Genomic DNA, 18,472 nt, shown 5'->3' with positions numbered 1-18,472 from the left:
TTGGCAGCAGGAACAACCTGGGGAAAGATTCATAAAGAGGACGGAAAAGGGAGAGAGAGAGATGACAAAGAGATGGCACTCGGCATCGGTGGCACCAGCAGCACCTGCGCCGCGCTTCTCCATCTCTAACTGGCAGGTCTTATCCTGGAGCCATTACGGCTGCCAACTACCTTACACCGGCCAGTACATGAGCTTAGATGGAGGCAACATGTCCAGGAGATCGAAGGTAGCAAACAGGAGTCCACGGCTCGCGCGGGCCGTTGCTGACACTAACTGTGAACAAGGCTGCGAAAGTCATCAGTATGAATCCGGGCAATCCAGACATGATATCCAGCCCCTTGTTGGCCCCCCTATGCTGCATCCATCCGTAAACGTGGACGTAAGCTGCAACCCAACTTCCCGTTCCTAGCTGGTGGGTGAACAGTCACATCCCGCCTGGGTTATAATCCTGGCGCTTACATTGGTTTGGACCCAAAGCATTCCTGCCCTTGCGCATCGTTTTCTCGACAACGGGGTTCCTCCTGCCGAGGAGTCCAACCGTGCTTTAGCCGGGACTCCAGGGACTTCGACCCAGTCTTATCTTAAACATTCAAGCTTTACAGGCCCTCCTTTGACGAGCTAAGTCATAGAGCTGTTCTCGCAAGGCACTAAGCAGGTCCTGCGAAACATTTTCGCAAGACCTTTTTTGGCAACAATACTATTATCATAGGTTTGCTGGTCATCGCAGTTTAAAGATGATTTGTGATCAATATTCATATCTCACGCGCGTGCGGAATCACTAAATCTTGTTCGTATACCGTATTGCGAGCTGCACGCATTAACATGCCGATAAGCGTCACAACCGCGCTCCTATGCTCCGTGTATAGCATATGTACTCGGCACAAAGAAAAAGATTACTGCAGCATTTTGTATATCACGCCCATTAGCTTTTGATAAACTGGGACCTTACAAGACACAGGAAATGTTGCAGACGCTAGGCTCTTTTGCTCCAGATGGCAGATAGATATATACAACGAACTAGAATATTCCTCGAGTAGCAGGAAACCGTTACCAGCCCATTACAATGGGAGTCCAACCAACCCCTCGTAGTCTGCTCATCCTTGCGCTTGGATGGGCAGGTCTCATAGGCGTAAGTAATGCTCATTTATCTCTCCGCTGATCCAGGCCCGGCTGATAACCTCCGTCCGCTGCCGTTGACATGATTCGCTATCGCAGTCGGCGGACGCGGCCATGCCGCATATTTCCCAGTGCCGGTTATGCCACAAGTGCCATCTCGGTGAGATTCCCCCGGACGGTTCCAGCGGATCCGCCTTGGCATCAGCCGCCGCCGACTCCGCAACAGCCAGCAGCGCAACGGCCGCCGCTACTTCCAGTTTAACCCACCCCCATGCTCGAACACTATCCCAAGCTACCGCCGCAGCCGCTGGCGGCGGTCCTCGCATTGCCACAACTACCGCAAAGCAGGTCCTACCCATACGGAAGAAGCGCGCTCCGATGTACGACCCGGAGCTGGATCCGCTCGTACCTATCCAATTCAAACCTTCCAGCTACCGTCCGCAATCACAAAACGACATGGCCTCGCTGCCCGAGTGCGCAGAATGCTACGGCTGCCACCACAATCTCACACTCATCTCCGAACACATCATCTTCCTGAACAACACCTACTCTAGCGAGATGGGCGCCACGAACAGGCAGGTGGTGGTGGTAACACAGCTTTTGTTGGATTTACCTGTTTACGGCCGCGCGCGCTCTGGCTGATCCGTCGGCCCCCTCGACTGCATGGGTCACTACTGACCCGTGGGTCGACACTTGAGGAGGACTGGTCGTCACTGAGCAATGAGGATAGTAAGGTCCCCGTGGGGGCCCCTATAGGTCCATAAAAAATCTCCGCCAAAACTGCTAACCTCGGGGTTAGTAGTGACGGGTGGCCCCCAACACGCACACATACGCACACATACACATACACATGCCCCTGGTTGAACTGCGCCCCCGGACCTGCCTTGTCCCTCCCTGCCCGCCGACTCCGCGCTGGTCCTGCCGTACCGCAGTTGGATTTTCCGTACGAACACGAACATGACCCCCTCCGGCGAGGCTGTGGTCAAGGTGTACTGCATACCCATCTCTAAGCGTGTAACCGGCTCTAAACCCACATGCAACCCGGTGCGTATTGCCGAGATCATGAGGCATCTCCTGGCGCTGGACAAGCTGTCGCAAGATTGCGGATTCACGGTACGACGAGGTAGTGGGGGGGAGAGAGGGCGAGGGCGAAGGGGGGAAGAAGCAGGGGACAGGGGGAACGGCGGCATCGGGTATAGGGCAGGTCGAAGAAGATTGCCGACTGGGATGAGATGATATGGGATGCCGGGAAGGGCACTTGGCACCATGAGTCTTAGGAATACGGCGGATTCAGGTTTCAAGTTACAAGTTACAAGTGCCGCACGAGTGCGGGGGGTTTCGTCAAAGCCGGGAGGCCATGGACTATATACATTGAAAGTTGATTACACCGTACAACAGACGGCGGTCTGGGTCCTGCCAACTAGACCCCTCCTCATCCAGTCACCCGACATCCGTAGAGACAGGTCAGCCATCACCACCATCTCAGCATGCGAAACTCAGTCCATCAACTAGACCTCATCTCCACACCTCAGCAGCGTTAGTAAACCTAGATCTCCCGAATCCGGAACCTTCATATACACAAAGGCGCCACCAGATCAGACCGGATTTAGGTGTGAGGCGGTTGGACGGTTAAAGAACGAGGGCATGCGCAGACAGACAGACGAATGGACAGACAGATGGACATGAAGCTGGATGTGACGATGGACATGAAGCTGGATGTGACGCCGCGTATTACAAAGAGTTTCATGAAGCCAGCAGGGACCCACGTTCATATACCTCCCTCCCCTCCTGCCTTTTGGACGCCGTGGCAGTTCATTCCTGGTTCCTTGCATATGATGATTCCGCCCCGCCTGCCCCCCTCCCCGGCTGTTTGCCGTGCTACCTCTTCCATGTTCCCCCCCGCCTCCCCAGTTCTACTCCTGGTACACTCTTGCCCTGGCAGCAGTTTCACTCGGTCATGGTTCGTCTTTCCCCCCGCCTCCCACCTTGCCCCTTTTCCCCCCTCCATGCAACCCCCCTCCCCCGACCCCGATATACATACAGGACCTCATTCCCCGCATGTGGCTGGCCCCCGTGTTGGGGATACTGCCCGGAGTGGGGTATCCCATCCACTGGCGAGTTGGGGCAGCCTAAGGGAAGGGGGGAGCCCAGTAGGGGAGCCCAGGGAAAGGGGGGCAGTGGACTGGAGGCTGGGGAAAGGGGGGGGGCTGGGAAGGCGGTTTTTGTTAGTTATGGCGTTATTGCCTGGGGGTGTGGGGTTGAGAAAGGGTTTCCCTACGGTTGGTTGATGTACTCGGACGGAAGTTGGTTTGTGACGGTTGTGACAGACCGCCTTCGTCTGCTTTGGGTTTTCTTTCCTTTCCTTCCCCTCTCCGTTTATGTTACACTCCCCTTTCTCTCGCTCCCTCTGTGTTGTTATTGTTGTTTTGTTCAGGTGGGGCTTATGGATGGAGTACGTGGAGGGAGTCAGTTTGGAGAACGTGCTCTTCAAGGGCGTTCCTAAGCGGCTGCCGTTGGAGACCATTGCTGACCTGTTCAACAACCGACTAAACACGACGCGTGTCATACGCGCGGCCATCTTTGACCTGTTGACCAGTCAATGCGACCGCCACGCGCAAAACTTGCTGATCCAAGAAGACGGAAACTTCAAGCTCATCGACAATGAGTCGTGTCTTCAGCACATGTGGCGCAACTGCGCGTTTGATTCGGTGCTGGTGCCTACGACCCAAAAGTAAGGGAAGGGGGTTTACCGGGGGAGGGGCCGGGAGGGGACGGAACGGGACGGAACGGGACGGAACGGGAAATCATGTGCAAGACACACATACGCGAACGGGGCGAGGGGTGAAATGGGTTGTAAGGGAGCGGATTATGTAAAAAAACTAAACCCCTAAGGGTCAAAAGACAGCACAGCACCCAGGACTCTATTGTGGCTTAGGACCTTTGCAACGGGGGGTCGGGGGAAAGGGGTTGTGTGAAAAGGGTTAAAGGGGCGTGCGGGTTTTGGGGCCCATGGTGAAATGACTGATATAAAAAACCTGAAAGAAAATTGAAATGAAGCATGGCGGGAAGACGGGGCCAGGAAATCCCGAGGTAAGCACGGCACACAAGATAGTGTCTTTCCCCCTCTTGTACACACACGCACACACACACGCCTCGCAAATTTCCAAGAGGAAACCAAACCAGAACCTCGCCTCCGTTACTACCGCTTAACCTCCCTTCCCCCTTTTCCCCCCAAAAAACATTTATTCCCTGCCGTACTGTCAGGCAGGAGATCGTCCGCCTAGCCAACCACTACGTGCTGAAGCTGCCCACCGTGACGGGCGGTAACGCCATACCCCACGCCTTCGCCGACCCGCGCCTGCTTTTCGATTACCGTTGCTATCTTCCCGATGGGAGAGAGCAGATGGGCACCAAGTACCCGCCACAAATCGGGACCTGCTTGAAGCGTGTGGCGAGTATGACACCCAAGGAGGTGTGTGTGTGGGGGTTGCGGGTGAGGGTGTGGGGGTCGTCTCTGCTCGCGCGCGCGCATGTGTGTGTGTGTGGGGGGGGAGTAGAATTCGATGGGGGGGATGCGCTGGTGTGTATGGCGCGTAAGAGGTAAGGTTTGGGGTCGCGGATGGGGGATCGGCATACCATGACAACACCGGCACCACTGAACCCCCTCTCCCTTGCCTGAAGAATTCAAGATGCAGTAGCCGCGTCGCTTGTTTGCATGGCATTGGCATTGCGAACTCGCTCCCACCCACCAACCCTGCGTGCGCACTAGCCCCCTTGCTTGTGCTACCTCCGGTACCCCCCCGCGCGCGGAAAGTGAGTTCAACCTCCAAGGTAGACCACCTTCGGTCAGGTTTTATAGTGTGCGGGCGTGTCGTTGTTCGTATACGGCATATCCCGACCTAAGGTTTTGCCTTCCCGTCCCGCTCCTTTGATTTTGGAGAGCGCTTTCCTCCTTTCCCAACACTTCCTGGTCTCTCTCCTCCAGTCTCCTTCCCTCACCTACTCACCCGGCCCCCCCCTCTCCTCACCTGCTGGTATACACATACACATACACACACACACACCACCACACACACCACCACATGCACGTGTCCAGATTGTCAAGTATTACGGCTTTCCGGACGAACGTGTTGCCAACAATTTGCTGACTCGGGCGACGGGTGAGTGCGGGCCAGGGAGCGGAGGGGGTTGGCGGGGTCGGGTTTAATTGATGGGGCAGCAGGTGGATAGGGAGATTGGTCGGGGGAAGGGGGAAAGGAGGTGAGAGACCCATGTCGCACTGACGAAGTGGGGTATCTCTGCACGTATGTGTGTATGTATGGTTGTATGTATGGTTGTTTGTGAGTTTGTACGTGTCGCAACGGGTTTTACCTGCCCAGCCCACCTGGCATCCTTGAACCCCTCTGCCGCTTCACCACCATCCACCGTACCCCGTCCCTCGAAGGCACCCCCCCCCTTCCCTCAAAAAAACCTCTCTATCTCCCCTCCCCCTCCATCGTGCGTGCTTTGCGTAGATCCACACCCCATAAAGAAAACCCGCGGCCCCCCATCCCTCACCTCCTGTTTCCCCCGCGCTCTCCCCACACCTCTTCCATCCCCCCCTCCTCCTCCCGCTCCCCAATTTCCCTTCCTGCCACAGACATGATCACACGCGGCTTCGAGTGGGCTGCCAAGTACGGCCATCCCCAGAACGCGCCGCCCAAGCGGTACCGCTTCCAGCCCAAGTGCTGCAAGGTACGTGTGGAGAAGACGCAGTTCCAGTGCGCGCATCCCTGGAGCCCGAGCCTGGAGCTGCCCTTTGGGAACGCCATCACGGGACAGCCCTGGGACAAGGACCGACCGGATCCGGGGTCATACGTGGGGGGGACTTTCCCGGAGGATGGGGAGTTGGGGGAGAATGCGACGGCCGCTGCGTTGGGTACGGCGATCGCTGGTACGGCAGTCGGTACGGCAACATGGACGCGATGACAGGGGAAGTATTGAGGGTTGGGCCTGTACGGGGCGAGGAGGAGCTGCAAGACGGTTTGCTTGGGTTGAGATGTGGGAGTAGGGGGGGAATGGAGAAGAATGTGGGGGTAAATGTCGGGGGGATGTGGGGGGGAGGAGGGGAAATGGTATGGAGTCGAGTATTGCGTCATGTGTTTGATGTGTTTATGACAAGGAAGCGTGTTTGGTTAGGTTAGGTAGTTTGGACGACGACGTGGTGGTGGTATACGGTGTGTATTGCGGAGGGGCCGGTAGGGCATATTGATGTGGGGGAGGCAGGAGGGGGGCGTGAGCAGGAGTGCATTAAAACGGCGAGGTGATGAGGATTCACGCCGAATAAGGGGGAAATGGTAAAGGAAAGTCCCCTTCCTTTTGGGGCCCCCGCTCACCCGCCCCCTCGCCCCGCTTACCCGGGGAATGTGTACGTATGTACGAGAGATCATTTTCGTACCATTTCATCATGGTATGGGGAGAGTATTGCTTACTTGTGCGTGTTGTCGGGAGGGTCCAAGTTATACACACATACATACATACATACAGAGACATCGCGGCTGAGATTATTTAAACACACATGCATACATGCGCGCACATGCACACAAAGACGTAGGCGATGGCATCCCTCCTAACATACTTGTTTGGTTTGTTGGTTTTCCTTGTGTGACTGAGAGCAGCTGCTGTTACTTGGAGAAAGCTTCAGGAGTAGGGTAGTTGTAACAGTTATATTCCGGGAGGGGAAAGCAAGCTGTTGGACTGACGGAGGGGGCAGTGTAAGAGATTGAACTCTGGGGTGCGGTTGTGCGTCTGTCTGTATGTGCACGTGTGTGCGCATGTATGTGCTCGTGTCACAAGCTAACTGGAATAAGCGGTGTGTGCTGGCGCTGCTGTTGCTGGTGCTGCTATGCTGCAGCCATGCAGTGTCGCGTTGATCTGCCCAACCATCCAGCCAGTTTCTTTGATGGCTGCACAATGCCTTTGCAATCCACGAAAAGCATGGCTGCTATGCTCGGGTACAAGCAACGGTCCGGAGGCGATCATAGTCCATTTTAAACGTTGGATAGGAGGATGTGCAGCCGATTGCAAATGCGCTAAGAACCATAGGATGGTCTTACTCTCTCATTATAACTATCGGACAATTGCTGGTCCAGGAACCTGAGGTGAATGTGTGTTAAAATCTTATCGAACGCAAATCTCACAAATTTGCCGCGCAAGTACGGTGTTGGTTGGGCTTGAGGACACTCTGTAACTCAATCGGCACTCTGTAACACGAAGATTGAGACAGACTGTTGTTACCGTGCTGTTAGCTAGCGGCAGCATGTAACGGAATGGTCCTCAAGTTTCCTCCTCTTCCCCCTCCCCATCATCCCATAAGTCTACCCTACGCATGATGTTACTGGCCGGCATACGCTTCCATAGGTAATCTGAATGTTTTCCCTTTAGCTCCCTAATGATCATGGATGACAATACCTACTTTCCTGCAGAGCTGTAGCAAACGAGGAGAGTCGGGAGCCAGGGGACGACAAGGGAATTGGAAGATGTGGGTTGGTCAAGGTGTGCGGTGAAGTGAAGGCGGGGCACTAGGCTAGGGGGGGATTGGCAGTCCTGCAGGTCAAGTCAGGGTGGATTAAGTGTGGAAGCTTCCTCTACGTGTATGTGTGAGCGTGTGCATTCCATGGATAGTGCTCTAATTTCGTGACTTTTGCTAAGGGTCGGATACAGTTGCGCGAATGTTTGACACCTGAACAAGTGAACACCCGTGGATCCATGTGCCTGTTTACGGACCGCAACGGCGAGGGGCTAAGGGAGCACAACGGTTGATAGAAGGAGTTGCAGTATCCTTGGGCGTTGTGTAGCCTGGATGTATGTACTGAGCCAAACTAAAGACTCTTCCAATGACGGTTGCCTGGACAAAGGAGATTGAAATGCTCCTAACATTTAAGAAAAGCATATTCAATCCATATATGAAATCCATATATGCATAGTTCGTGTGTTCATTGGCACCGCCAGTGACTACAGTCGCAAAATGATGAACCAGTTTGAAGCTTGACCGGCGCTCCGGAAAGCCTTTGAAATGCACGATCTTGCTGTACTGTATGGCTGGAACTGAAAGGAACTGCTCCTGAGTGTTGAGGCAATGACCGAAAAACAACAGTACGGTAGCGACCTGTTGAAGCGATTGCCGATGGCTCCACCTCACTACCATGCCAAGCAAGTCAGCCCGCAGCTGCATTTAGAAGTAGGAGGGACATAGGCTGTCTACAATTAACCTTTATGTTCCCAGATGCTACGGCTGAAAGAAAGCTACCTCCAACCTCTATTCACTTTTGAAACACTCATACCCTTTGTTCGTGTATTACCGCCGAAAGCTTATGATCCTAGTATCCCACGCTGAACTAATAATATAAGGGAGAGTTTCCGTAGGTATTTGTGCTAGAACTAACGGCGCGGCGGGAGGGGCTTGGCCTCTGCCCGCGCGCCTAGGACAGCAATATGACTGACTTGTTAGGTGCTGTCAAGGGCAAGAGTGCAATTTACCAAGGCATGGAAGATGACCCTGATATTGACGACATTGAGGACCAGGTCGCCCCTCCACCGACAGATGCGGAGAGGGAAATGCAGGAGTTTTTCAAGCGGATTGAGCAGATTAAACTGGACCTTGCGGCCATTAAGGACTTGCAGAAGGAAGTCCTCAGCATGCACGAGAGGGGCAAGACAATCGTGAAGTCCAAGGAAATGCAGAAGCATCGTGAGCTAATGCAGGTCCGCAGACATCTATATTGTTAACGAGAACCTCCTAGGGCTCTCGACGGCTGCTGATCGCGCGCTAAACACGGCACGCCCGACAGCTAGTCGGGGTCGGCCACCACTTGTTGATGACCTTGCTCCTGCTCATCATAAGCGCCATCATGATGAACTCCCCTTTACCTGCTGTACTGCAAACCCTACAGCTTCTGACCCTCGGCTGCAGCCCGAACCCTCGGGTCAACGTGCGCAATAGCAGGGACATAGCCTTCCACAGCATGTAGAATCCACTCTCCTCCCCACACGCCCTTCCCCTAATCCTCCGACGTAGCCCAGGATAACCTTCTAGGCTACCCCGTATTGAAACAACAGATGTTCTCAACTTTCCCTCGGCTTGACTTCTCTCTGCAGGACAAAATAAACGAGGTCAACAAGCTGGCCCACGCAGCGAAGGCAAAAATCGAGGCCCTTGATAAGGAAAACGAAGCCGCCAAGAAGAGGAAGGGACAGGGGCAAGGCACCGCCTCTGAGCGCACCCGCACCACGATTACGGCAGGTCTTAAAAAGAAGCTCAAGGACCACATGCAGGAGTTTTCGGATCTACGGTCTCGTATCCAGTCTGAATACCGGGAGATCGTCGAACGGCGGGTGTACACGGTGACAGGTGCGAGAGCTGAGGCTTGGGCACATCGTTTGTATGCGCAGTACGGCGTGGCGTGGCTCCACAAGGCAGAATCAAATCGAAGAGGACAAAAGGCGAACTATTAACAAAGGCAGCAATTAATCCCAAGGAGTGATTTAGGAGGCTGAGAACTAGAGGGTGCAACACAGGCTTGGCGTGGCGCTGTGGAGCATACGACAGATCTATGACAACTGGGAAAAGGTGAAACGATGAAAGTGAAGAGGGGAGGATGGCCGTCCTGGTTGCAGCATCGGCGGCATCAGCAGCAGCATTGGCGGCAGCGGAAGCAGCATATGAGTTTCCACTGGCGGTTAGCAGGTCTTTGGCCCCTGGTTCTGGCTGGTGCACCTTGTGATTCCGGATGGATGTCGGGTGATGTTACGTGCTGCCAGCTTCGCCACCAGCGCTGTAGCTCGATGGCCACCACCCTGCTGCCGCCCTGCCCCGCCCCACATGTATCTCAACCTTGTCACGTACCTAGGTCAGCATGTGGACGAGGAGGAGATTGACCGCATGATTGAGAACGGCGACTCCGAAAATATATTTCAGAAGGCGATTTTAGAACAGGTACGTGCGCGCAGTGTCCGCAAGCACAGTGGATGGCTTTGGGAGAGAGGCCAACTTGGGGCGGCGGGTTGGCCAAGCACGTCCAAGTTGCTTGGGCCCGAGCCAACCGGGTTGTCTTGCCCAGGACCAACCACGAGATTTTGATCGGCTCACATCGCCAAGCCACCACTCCGTCATCTTCAAGTGAAGCCTTCATTTCGGTTTTGCTCGAAACTCATTTTGCATCCCCGTAACCCTCCTCACCTGCATAGCGGCTCTCTATTGCCTTGACTCTAGTGCCCGCCGTGCTCCTGCATACCGCCTCTTCTTTCTTGCAGGGCCGTGGCCGTGTTTTGGATACATTGGCTGAGATTCAGGAGCGCCACCGCGCCGTGAAGGTCTTGGAGCAGTCGTTGCTGGAGCTGCATCAGATATTTCTGGATATGGCCGTGTTAGTGGAGGCTCAGGGGGAGATGCTGGACAACATCGAGAAGCAGGTGAGGAGGTAGGGGCCGGAGGAGGAAGTGCTGGGGGCCATGTGGAGGATTCTTTGATCTGGGTCGCCGCCTTGGGCTTTAAGTAAGGCTGGCAAAGTGATCATGGGCATGCAGCAAGTGAATGCAGGGCATTTGTTCCTTCTCATCCGCTCCGCATGTTCATGTCCTCTCCACTATCAACCTCTCATTCCCCCGCAGGTGGCTCGCTCTGTGGACTACGTCAAGGGTGGCACGGAGGCGCTGCAGGACGCCAAGCAGCTACAGAAGAACACTCGCAAGTGGATGTGTTGTGCCATCATGATCATGCTAATCGTAGCGTTGGTCATAGTGCTGGCCGTGGTGCGGCCCTGGCGGTACCTGCAGAAGTAGCCGAACTAACGGCCAGCAACGGCCGCAGTAATGGGCAGTGGCGCGGCGGCAGAACTCAACCTTGTGGTGCGTGTTGATTTGTGGGAAAGGGTTGGGGCCAGGGTTGGGGCCACTGTGCAATTTGGGTCGTCGGGCGCAGGCAGTGATGATGCTGTGGTCCACATGCAGAATACTTTTGGATTTGGAACTTCGGTTGGAGCGTGCTGGTCGTGAGCTCGATTCCCATTCCGATGTGGTTTGATTGGGATGTCGTCCATCGGGGCTGCCACCGCATTGCCGCAAACGGCTGTCACAGCGTGGGGATTTCGGTTTTGCCCCCGGCTTGCGGGATGGCCGGGACTGCCCCTCAAAGCCTGGGGACCTGGGCAAATCTTTTTGGGCGCGGCGGGATCGTGGCTTGAGAGCTGCATACCGCATGGAAGGACGGGGACCCCCACATGGCCTTTGCCGGAGCCCCGTGTGGGACGGATGTGACTGCACAGGTCTCGAGGATTTTGGACGGCATATGTTTGCGCGGTATCCAGTACCTTTGCGACGATGTGCTTTCCTTGGCGAGCGCGTTGGTTCTTGACAACATTTCTGCTGCAGGTGTCCGGTGAAATGAAGGTCCCTGTAAGGGAGGGTGGCGCGGCTAGAGCATTTGCGTTGAGCTTGCATCTGCTTTGTGGGTGCTTGCTTGTGTATGGGTTAGGGGGGATACGGCGTCGGGGATGGGGAAAAGGTTGCGGCATAAAACGGCGTTTATTTAAAACGGCGTTTTAACAGCTCGTCGCCTGTAGTGCATGTTTGTGCCAGGCTTAGGGGCGAGGAGAAGGGGCTGGAGAATGGAGTTGATTATTGCTGGACGGCGTACCTGGGCCCGCCAACGTGCGTCTCCTTGAGGTGTTGGCCAACTCAGCTCTGCTACCCAGTGTTAAAAGAATGGCAGCGTTCAATGCGCCTTGGCCTCTCCATTGGCCCTGGGCTTGCTCATTAGAACCTTGGTCACCGCGTGAGGGATGCTTCTCGAACCGTGTTTTAATGTGACAGGCGCCTTCGTTTACCATTTACCAATTTTGAGGAGGACCAGTCGTTGCCCCGCAGCAAGCATTGTTAGGAACGTAGCTGTTAAAACCAATATTGTGCGTGTCTCCGCCACACCCCTCACATGCTTGTGCTTTCGGGCTCATGGTGCTGACAGGGGCAGGAACTGGGTGTGGCTGAACTCCGTATGCGCGTTCTTGCATCTAGGTAGCAGTACCGGACCATTGATAATTGCGCAGTTATCATTATGGAATGTGTAACCCTATGGAAGTTAGACACCTAACGAATGAGCAATAAGTGCTACTAAGAGAAAGTACGAGTGAGGAACGCGTGGTGTACTCCATGTTTGAGTTGCACATTTGAGATGATGCATAGCCGTTATCGGTTGCTGAGTCCGCAGTCTGGAGGTGTGTTGAGCAGCCCAACGCGGCGCGTTTCATTTAATGGATTTGGGAAGGGCTTTGGGCTTTGACTCAGTCGCGAAATACGAACCTGGCTGTTGGTGCTCCGGACGAAAATGTACTCGTGCTGTTGATATGCTGTTGGAAAAAACGAGGGGCTTGGTAAGGATGGGGGAAAGTGGAACTCTAATGGTTTTCTGACTACGCACGTAAATAGCTTTTTGCGATTTAAGCGGGGACGGTCGGAAAACTGGGAGCTGCACATTAGGCGCTGACGCGAATGGATGTACGGTTTGGGGGTTCGATGAGTTATTTTCGCTTGACATTACCATAACCGACCACGTCTACAAAAGTGCAACAAATACATGACAGCGTATTTCCAGGCACTTCCCGGTGGAGCAAACCAGCATTCTTACAGGCGGCACAGCACAGTTTGCACAGCTGTTGCTTGCCATATTCCCCCTGAGTCAACTGGCATCCATACGACAGCAGTAAGTACCCTCAATCACCTTCTGCACCACGTTCTGTTGCTGCATCCTGCCGTAGGGCTGGGGGGACTCTTTTGTTCGCATTGCCCTCTCTTGCACGAAGCTGGTGGGCATTGCTTCTGAAGTCGAGGCTGATTTCTGAGCACGTCTCCTGTCATTCGCGTCGTTGGGCGTTCCACCACGGAACTGGGAAGCTGCCGGTCGTGTTGTCTTCTGAACCCCTAACTCTGCCTCTCCGGCCGCGGTCCCCGCATGAGCTGTGTTGACCCTTCGTGCGTGATGTGCAATCATCGGACTGTGTTAAGACCCTTGGTGGAAACCGCCTGGTGGAGCTTGGTGTGGAGCGTGGCGGTGGCTTCTCGTCCTTGCACCCTGTCAGAGAGACCGGGTATACGCTGCGCCCTTTCTTTTTGGTTTGAAGGCATGAAATTTGTTGATTTCGGTACTTGCGACTGCACGGCTCCCTGCTTTTTGCTGAGGGTACGTGCCCTGGGGTAGTTTGGTTAATTTTCAACCGCTAGCATGTACGGTGTGGGTTGATTCCCTGTCTGCCTTGTTATGATAGCATCCTAAAACATACAGAGTTCGGCATGAGCAAAGACACATACCTCAGCTTTTGCCAGTCCCATCCTACCTCACCAGATGCCTCGCTATGCTACGCGACGCTAGGGAATCTCCTCCACTTCACGCACACGCGCGATCTCAGAATGCCAGTACATGCCTGCCTAGGTCCCATCCTATCCACCTACCTAGGCGAGCAGCAGCCCGCTGCAAAAAGGCCCTCAGACCATCGTATACTGTACGTGTTACCACGCCAGAAGCACAGCATATGTAGCAGTACGCTTAGCGGACCCCTCTCCTTCCCTAACCTCCCTAAACACGCTCCTCTCCACGCTCTCTCTCAAGCTGCTGCGCAGCTAGCTTTCACCGACACTCTCCGGCAGATGAGCAGTGGCCGAGCGGGCCACAGTCGCCAGAAGCACACGCTTGCAGGTACCATTTGTCCCCCTCCCATACGTGCAAATGCGCCCTCCTCAAGCAGAAACAGACACGCATCCAAAACTAGCGCAATCGTTTCCCCCCTTCCCTCAGGGGCTCTAAACGGCGCTCTACCTTCTGGCCTCTCCTCACACACATGTACACGGACTCCCACAACATCGCCGCGACAGCTGAATATCACAACAGACAAATTGGATGCCGGGTGAATATAATTTTCCCAAAGAGGACTTCGCGTCGCACTTCGCGCATTTTTCTCTATGCATACGACAAATACTTCATAGTACGTTTGGACGCCGTTACATTGTATTACGTTAAACTACGCACCTTTCATACAAGATCGTTCGTTTAACTCCAAGCCCCCAGCGCGCCAACACCCCAACTCACCGAACTGCCCACTGACCGAATCCTAGGCACCTTCCCAGCCAGTACGGCTGGTCTTCACAACGCGGATTCGCGTCCCGGGCGGGCAGATTCGCCTCCACCTTCCGAATCCCTGGCCTTGCTTATGCTTCTTGGCCCTGGTCCTGCATGTGCGGCTTGTGGCGAGGGTGGAGGCGGCAACAGCTGCCCCGTCACCTTTCCCACCCCTACGGCCCGCGGCCCCACACCTCCCGCCTCCCCAGCCGCCGCCTTCTTCAGCATATCACCCAGCCCAGCCTCGTGCATAATCTCGGCTAGAAGTACATCTCGCTCCGGTTGCCCCGATCGGAATTCGAACCAGCGCCAGTGCGGCACGCTCACCACCACCCAGCCACGCGCCTCAAGGCAGCGTCGCCGATAGGTCGTCATACTCAATGGCTGTTTGGTATTGGCCGTGAAGTGCGCCGGGCCGTCCACTTCCACCGCCACGCGGAGCAGCTTGGTAGTAAGGCCACATCGTCGTTGTGGCGGTGGCGAGGACGGTGTCGTACTCGGGGGCCGCGACGGCGCCAACGCGTCGGCATGCTGTTGTTTGGGATGCGGCCCCGAGGAAATCGACTGGGACAGCCAGGGCGCTTCAGTGGCAGCAACAGTGGTGGTTCTGTTCCTGGTGGCGCTGACCTCGGCGATATCACTAACGATGGGAGCTGAAGCCGCGGTAGCGGTCTCGGGCTCTCTTGAGAGCGAAGGCGGTCGGGAGGTGTTGGCGGTGGCAGTGGCATCAGCAGAGCTTGGTGCGTCGGTGGCGGCGACTGTCGCGCCACTGCGGCGCGCACAGCTGGTGAGGTCGCGGCGTCCTTCGCGGCCGTTTGGGTGCGTGAACGTCATGTTACATAGGCAATCGTTTGACACCATTGAGACCGTTGCGACCGTTAAAGTCGGGTTGAGATGGGACGCCGCGTGTTTTTATATCCGGTGGCGAGGGAGGCGGTGGTGGCGGAGGGGATAGGGGGCCATGTGGGTAGCGGGACAGGCGTAAGAAGTTGGTTGACATTTGGAAAGTGGTGATTTGACGCAACTTTTATGCAAATGCCACATAGCTGTCGTCACAAGAGCCCTGTGCATACTTCAGTGTGACAAAACTGCAAGGGATGTGCACTGTAACCCCCAGTACCAGTAGCAGTAACACGCCTACCTCTTCCAATGCTTCCCTTCCCTTCCCTTCCCTCTCCTGTCCTGGCTCTTGCAGCGGTAAGGCGCGCAGGGCCCTGCCCAATAACCGACGCCATGATTGACCCCCATATGGTGAACCCCCTGGTTGAAGCCAGCCAGCCGCCAACAGGCGAGTTGGCTAAGGAAAAGTGGCAGGTGACTGCTTTGAACCTAGGGAAACAGAATAGGTTGAACCACCAACTCCTAACCGCCTTCGCTTCCCAACCATCTCACCTGCCGCGCCACCAGTAATACCACCATCAATGCCACCACCCTCTCCCTCCGGTTGCTCCTGCTGCTCTCGCTCCAGCCTCTGGCGCTTCTGCTGTCTCCTCTCCTCTTTTCCCCCCTCTTCCTGGTCGTCTTCCTTCTGCTCCGGATGCCCCCTTCCGGGTTCCTGACGCTCCTCCCGTAACCCCTCCCCTACATCGAGTCTGTTGTCCTCGTCCTCCTCGTTCTCCACCTCCACCATCATCACCACTTCCACGGCCAGGTCGATTGAGAACAATCCGTCGTCAGTGAGCATCTGCGGCATCGTTGGTCAAATTTTTTGAAGTTTTGCCAATTTTATGGTTGGGGAATATCTGAATCTGGTGAAGCTGTGTTATTGTAAACAATTTGTTTACAATAATTAAAATTGTGCTCATATAACATGCGAAAGGGAGTTTGGTCTAGTGGTATGATTCTCGCTTAGGGTGCGAGAGGTCGTGGGTTCAATTCCCGCAACTCCCCAACTATTTTGCAAATCATATTGTTCCACCTTGGGGTTTCTGCAACTCTTTTTTAGCTCCATACTTTACATATTTCATTCATTTTACAACCAAACAACCAAACAAAACAAACTTACCTCAACCCGGTGTGGTAACCCCATCCTGCAGAGCGCTCTCGACACCTCCCTTTGGAAGCCCGACACCTGGGACCTCTGCGCGCTGTTTGACCTCCACACAGCCTCCCCGCGGTGCAGCAGCCCCGGGGGCCCCGGCGACAGGAACACTCCAGGGTGGTCCAACTGGATGTACAGATACGCCTGTGCGCGCGTGTGTGGCGGGGGGGGATGTAAGACATACTCAAAACGAAGTAAAACGCCGGTATGCCGTGTCGGGATGCCGGCCTGCCGTATATGCCGTATGCCGTGTACGCGTGCGCGTGCGTGTGCGCGCACAAGTGTCTATATGCCTCAAGCGTGTCTATATGTGTCTGCGTGTCCTATAGGCCAGTGGAATATGGGCCCAGGTTTTGTTGCGGGGACGGCATGGGATTCGTGCTGGGTGTGAAAACGTACACGCATACACACACACACACACCGCTGCCCGCCATTCATGCTTCTCCCACCCTCCCTCCCCAACCGCGCTACGACATCTCCCGCTCCTCATGTGCAGAACCCAACCCCATGTACACGGATGGTGATTTCAGAAGGTATATTTCAGGGTAAGATATTACCTCCCCCACCCCCACCTGGTAGACTTGAGTGAGGGCCTCCGCGGGCAGCTCCTCAATGCCCCCCTGCGCCTCCACAACCGCCTCCAGAACGACCATAAGCTCACTCCACAGCAGGGCACCGCAACCCCCGACCAGACTTAGACCCCAAGCCAGGTTGCAAGCCTGCTGGGCGGAAAGCTGGAAATGCTGCTGATGGGGCTGCTGTGGGAAATGGAAGCCGCGACCGTCCGGCGCGGTGGTGGCGGCGCGGTACACCGCCGCCAGCCTTCGCTCCGTCGCTTCGAGGAGCTCGGGATAACGCCAACCGAAAACGCCGGCGGCGCAGCAGATGTTGGTTAGGTTTTGCCAAGTCAGGGAAATGGTGGCAGCCGCCGAGCCGCCGGACGCCGCCATGTACGACACCGCACGCGCGACAAGGCCGTCGAACAGCGGCCGATGTGCATGTGTCAGCCTGCCGTATGCCCAGGCAACGTTGGCCACGTGCTGGGGCAAAAGGGACGGAAGCCGCGACGAGCAAATCTGGTCGCCGATGACGTCCATCAGCCGTTTGTCGTACAACGCCAGCCGCGCCGCTGCCCAAACGCTGTTGCTAAGCTCTTGTTCGCTGAATTCCGCCACGCGACGCAACAGGGTTGGCAACAGGGCCGAGAAAAGTACGGGCGCCGGCTGCTCCAGGGTGCCGTACGCCCACAGCAAGTTCGCGATGTGCTGGGGACGAAGAGCCCTGGGTCAGACGTACGGCAATGAGTGTTTGTGAAGTACGTGTGTACGAATTGTTTGGTTCTTCTTTGGGAAAGCGGGGTTAAGGAAGAGGGTTTTGTCGGGGCGGTGTGTGCGCGTTGATAGGGACTGGGAGATGGGGTCTGGGGAAAGACGAACCACACACGATTGTCTGGGGTCTGGGGACTGGGAGATGACTCCTGGGGTCCAGTAGGGCTGCAGGGAGTGCGGGGAGTGCGGGGAGTACGGGGAGTGCGGGGAAGAGATGGCGTTTTAGGGTTTTTCCGCAAGCCGTGGCGTGAGGGACATTGACATGGGGAAAGAGATGGATCCGGGTTTACAACCACCACCACCACGGCAGAAATGGAAAGCGTTGTTCGTCCATACAACCGCAATAATATCAAACTGTTAACGACGGTTATGGTGGTTGGTGTGATGGATCACATGCTAGCTTCACTCCTGACAAGTCCCCTCAGTCACCTACCAGTACCCAAATAACTCTGACTGCTCACCTAACAGTCGCCGACTCCGCGGACTGGCCGCTGGCCGCTGCCGGGGCGGCGGCGGCGGCGCCATCACGTGCAGCCGCTGCCGCCGCCGCCAGCCTGTCCGCCACCTCCCGTTCCACCTCCGCCAGCGCCGTAGCGTCCTGATGCCCCAATGTTGCCAGTGCCCACACCGTATTGGCCACATGCTGCCAGGTGTAGCTTGCCAGCAGGGCCCGAGTGGAGAGGTGACGACACACCTGCGAGTCCGCATTCGAAGTAGGGGTGGTGGAGTGGTGGAGTGGTGGAGTGGTGGAGTGGTGGAGTGGTGGAGCTTGCTCGCTAGCCAGAGCTAGATCGCTCGCTACAAGTATAAACACACGCACACAGAACCCTCCCTCCCCGCCCC

At 55.7% G+C, this 18,472-nt stretch overlaps 3 protein-coding genes across 3 annotated transcripts in view; 2 read left to right on the top strand and 1 right to left on the bottom strand.

Annotated features, from left to right (window-relative positions):
- Positions 1-1,063: 1,063 nt before the first annotated feature.
- Positions 1,064-6,084, top strand: VOLCADRAFT_89086 (uncharacterized protein; the record flags this gene model as incomplete). The annotated part of the gene is made up of 10 exons (XM_002948775.1): positions 1,064-1,129; positions 1,216-1,276; positions 1,421-1,589; positions 2,049-2,229; positions 3,028-3,038; positions 3,551-3,847; positions 4,381-4,588; positions 4,798-4,929; positions 5,213-5,276; positions 5,756-6,084. 10 exons carry the CDS (start codon positions 1,064-1,066, stop codon positions 6,082-6,084), a joined length of 1,518 nt encoding a protein of 505 aa, XP_002948821.1.
- A 2,505-nt stretch (positions 6,085-8,589) lies between these two features.
- syp1 (Qa-SNARE, Sso1/Syntaxin1-type) lies at positions 8,590-10,935 on the top strand (the record flags this gene model as incomplete). The annotated part of the gene is made up of 5 exons (XM_002948774.1): positions 8,590-8,845; positions 9,173-9,505; positions 10,005-10,090; positions 10,408-10,566; positions 10,765-10,935. 5 exons carry the CDS (start codon positions 8,590-8,592, stop codon positions 10,933-10,935), a joined length of 1,005 nt encoding a protein of 334 aa, XP_002948820.1.
- A 596-nt stretch (positions 10,936-11,531) lies between these two features.
- Positions 11,532-18,472, bottom strand: part of VOLCADRAFT_104026 (uncharacterized protein) — a gene marked incomplete at its 5' end in the record, with an annotated part of 21,691 nt that continues 14,750 nt past the window's right edge. The window contains 9 exons of the mRNA XM_002948653.1: positions 11,532-12,220; positions 12,451-12,497; positions 14,329-14,370; positions 14,455-15,063; positions 15,653-15,944; positions 16,266-16,445; positions 16,874-17,582; positions 17,738-17,794; positions 18,091-18,323. Coding sequence (XP_002948699.1) covers positions 12,101-12,220; positions 12,451-12,497; positions 14,329-14,370; positions 14,455-15,063; positions 15,653-15,944; positions 16,266-16,445; positions 16,874-17,582; positions 17,738-17,794; positions 18,091-18,323 — 2,289 coding nt within the window. The 3' untranslated portion in view covers positions 11,532-12,100. The remainder of the gene's footprint in view (positions 12,221-12,450; positions 12,498-14,328; positions 14,371-14,454; positions 15,064-15,652; positions 15,945-16,265; positions 16,446-16,873; positions 17,583-17,737; positions 17,795-18,090; positions 18,324-18,472) is intronic.

This window comes from Volvox carteri (genome assembly GCF_000143455.1).
Source record: "Volvox carteri f. nagariensis unplaced genomic scaffold VOLCAscaffold_11, whole genome shotgun sequence".
In the NCBI taxonomy this organism is placed as follows: domain Eukaryota; kingdom Viridiplantae; phylum Chlorophyta; class Chlorophyceae; order Chlamydomonadales; family Volvocaceae; genus Volvox; species Volvox carteri.
The sequence above is the reverse complement of the archived record's forward strand: the minus strand, read 5'-3'. Positions and strand labels throughout refer to the sequence as shown.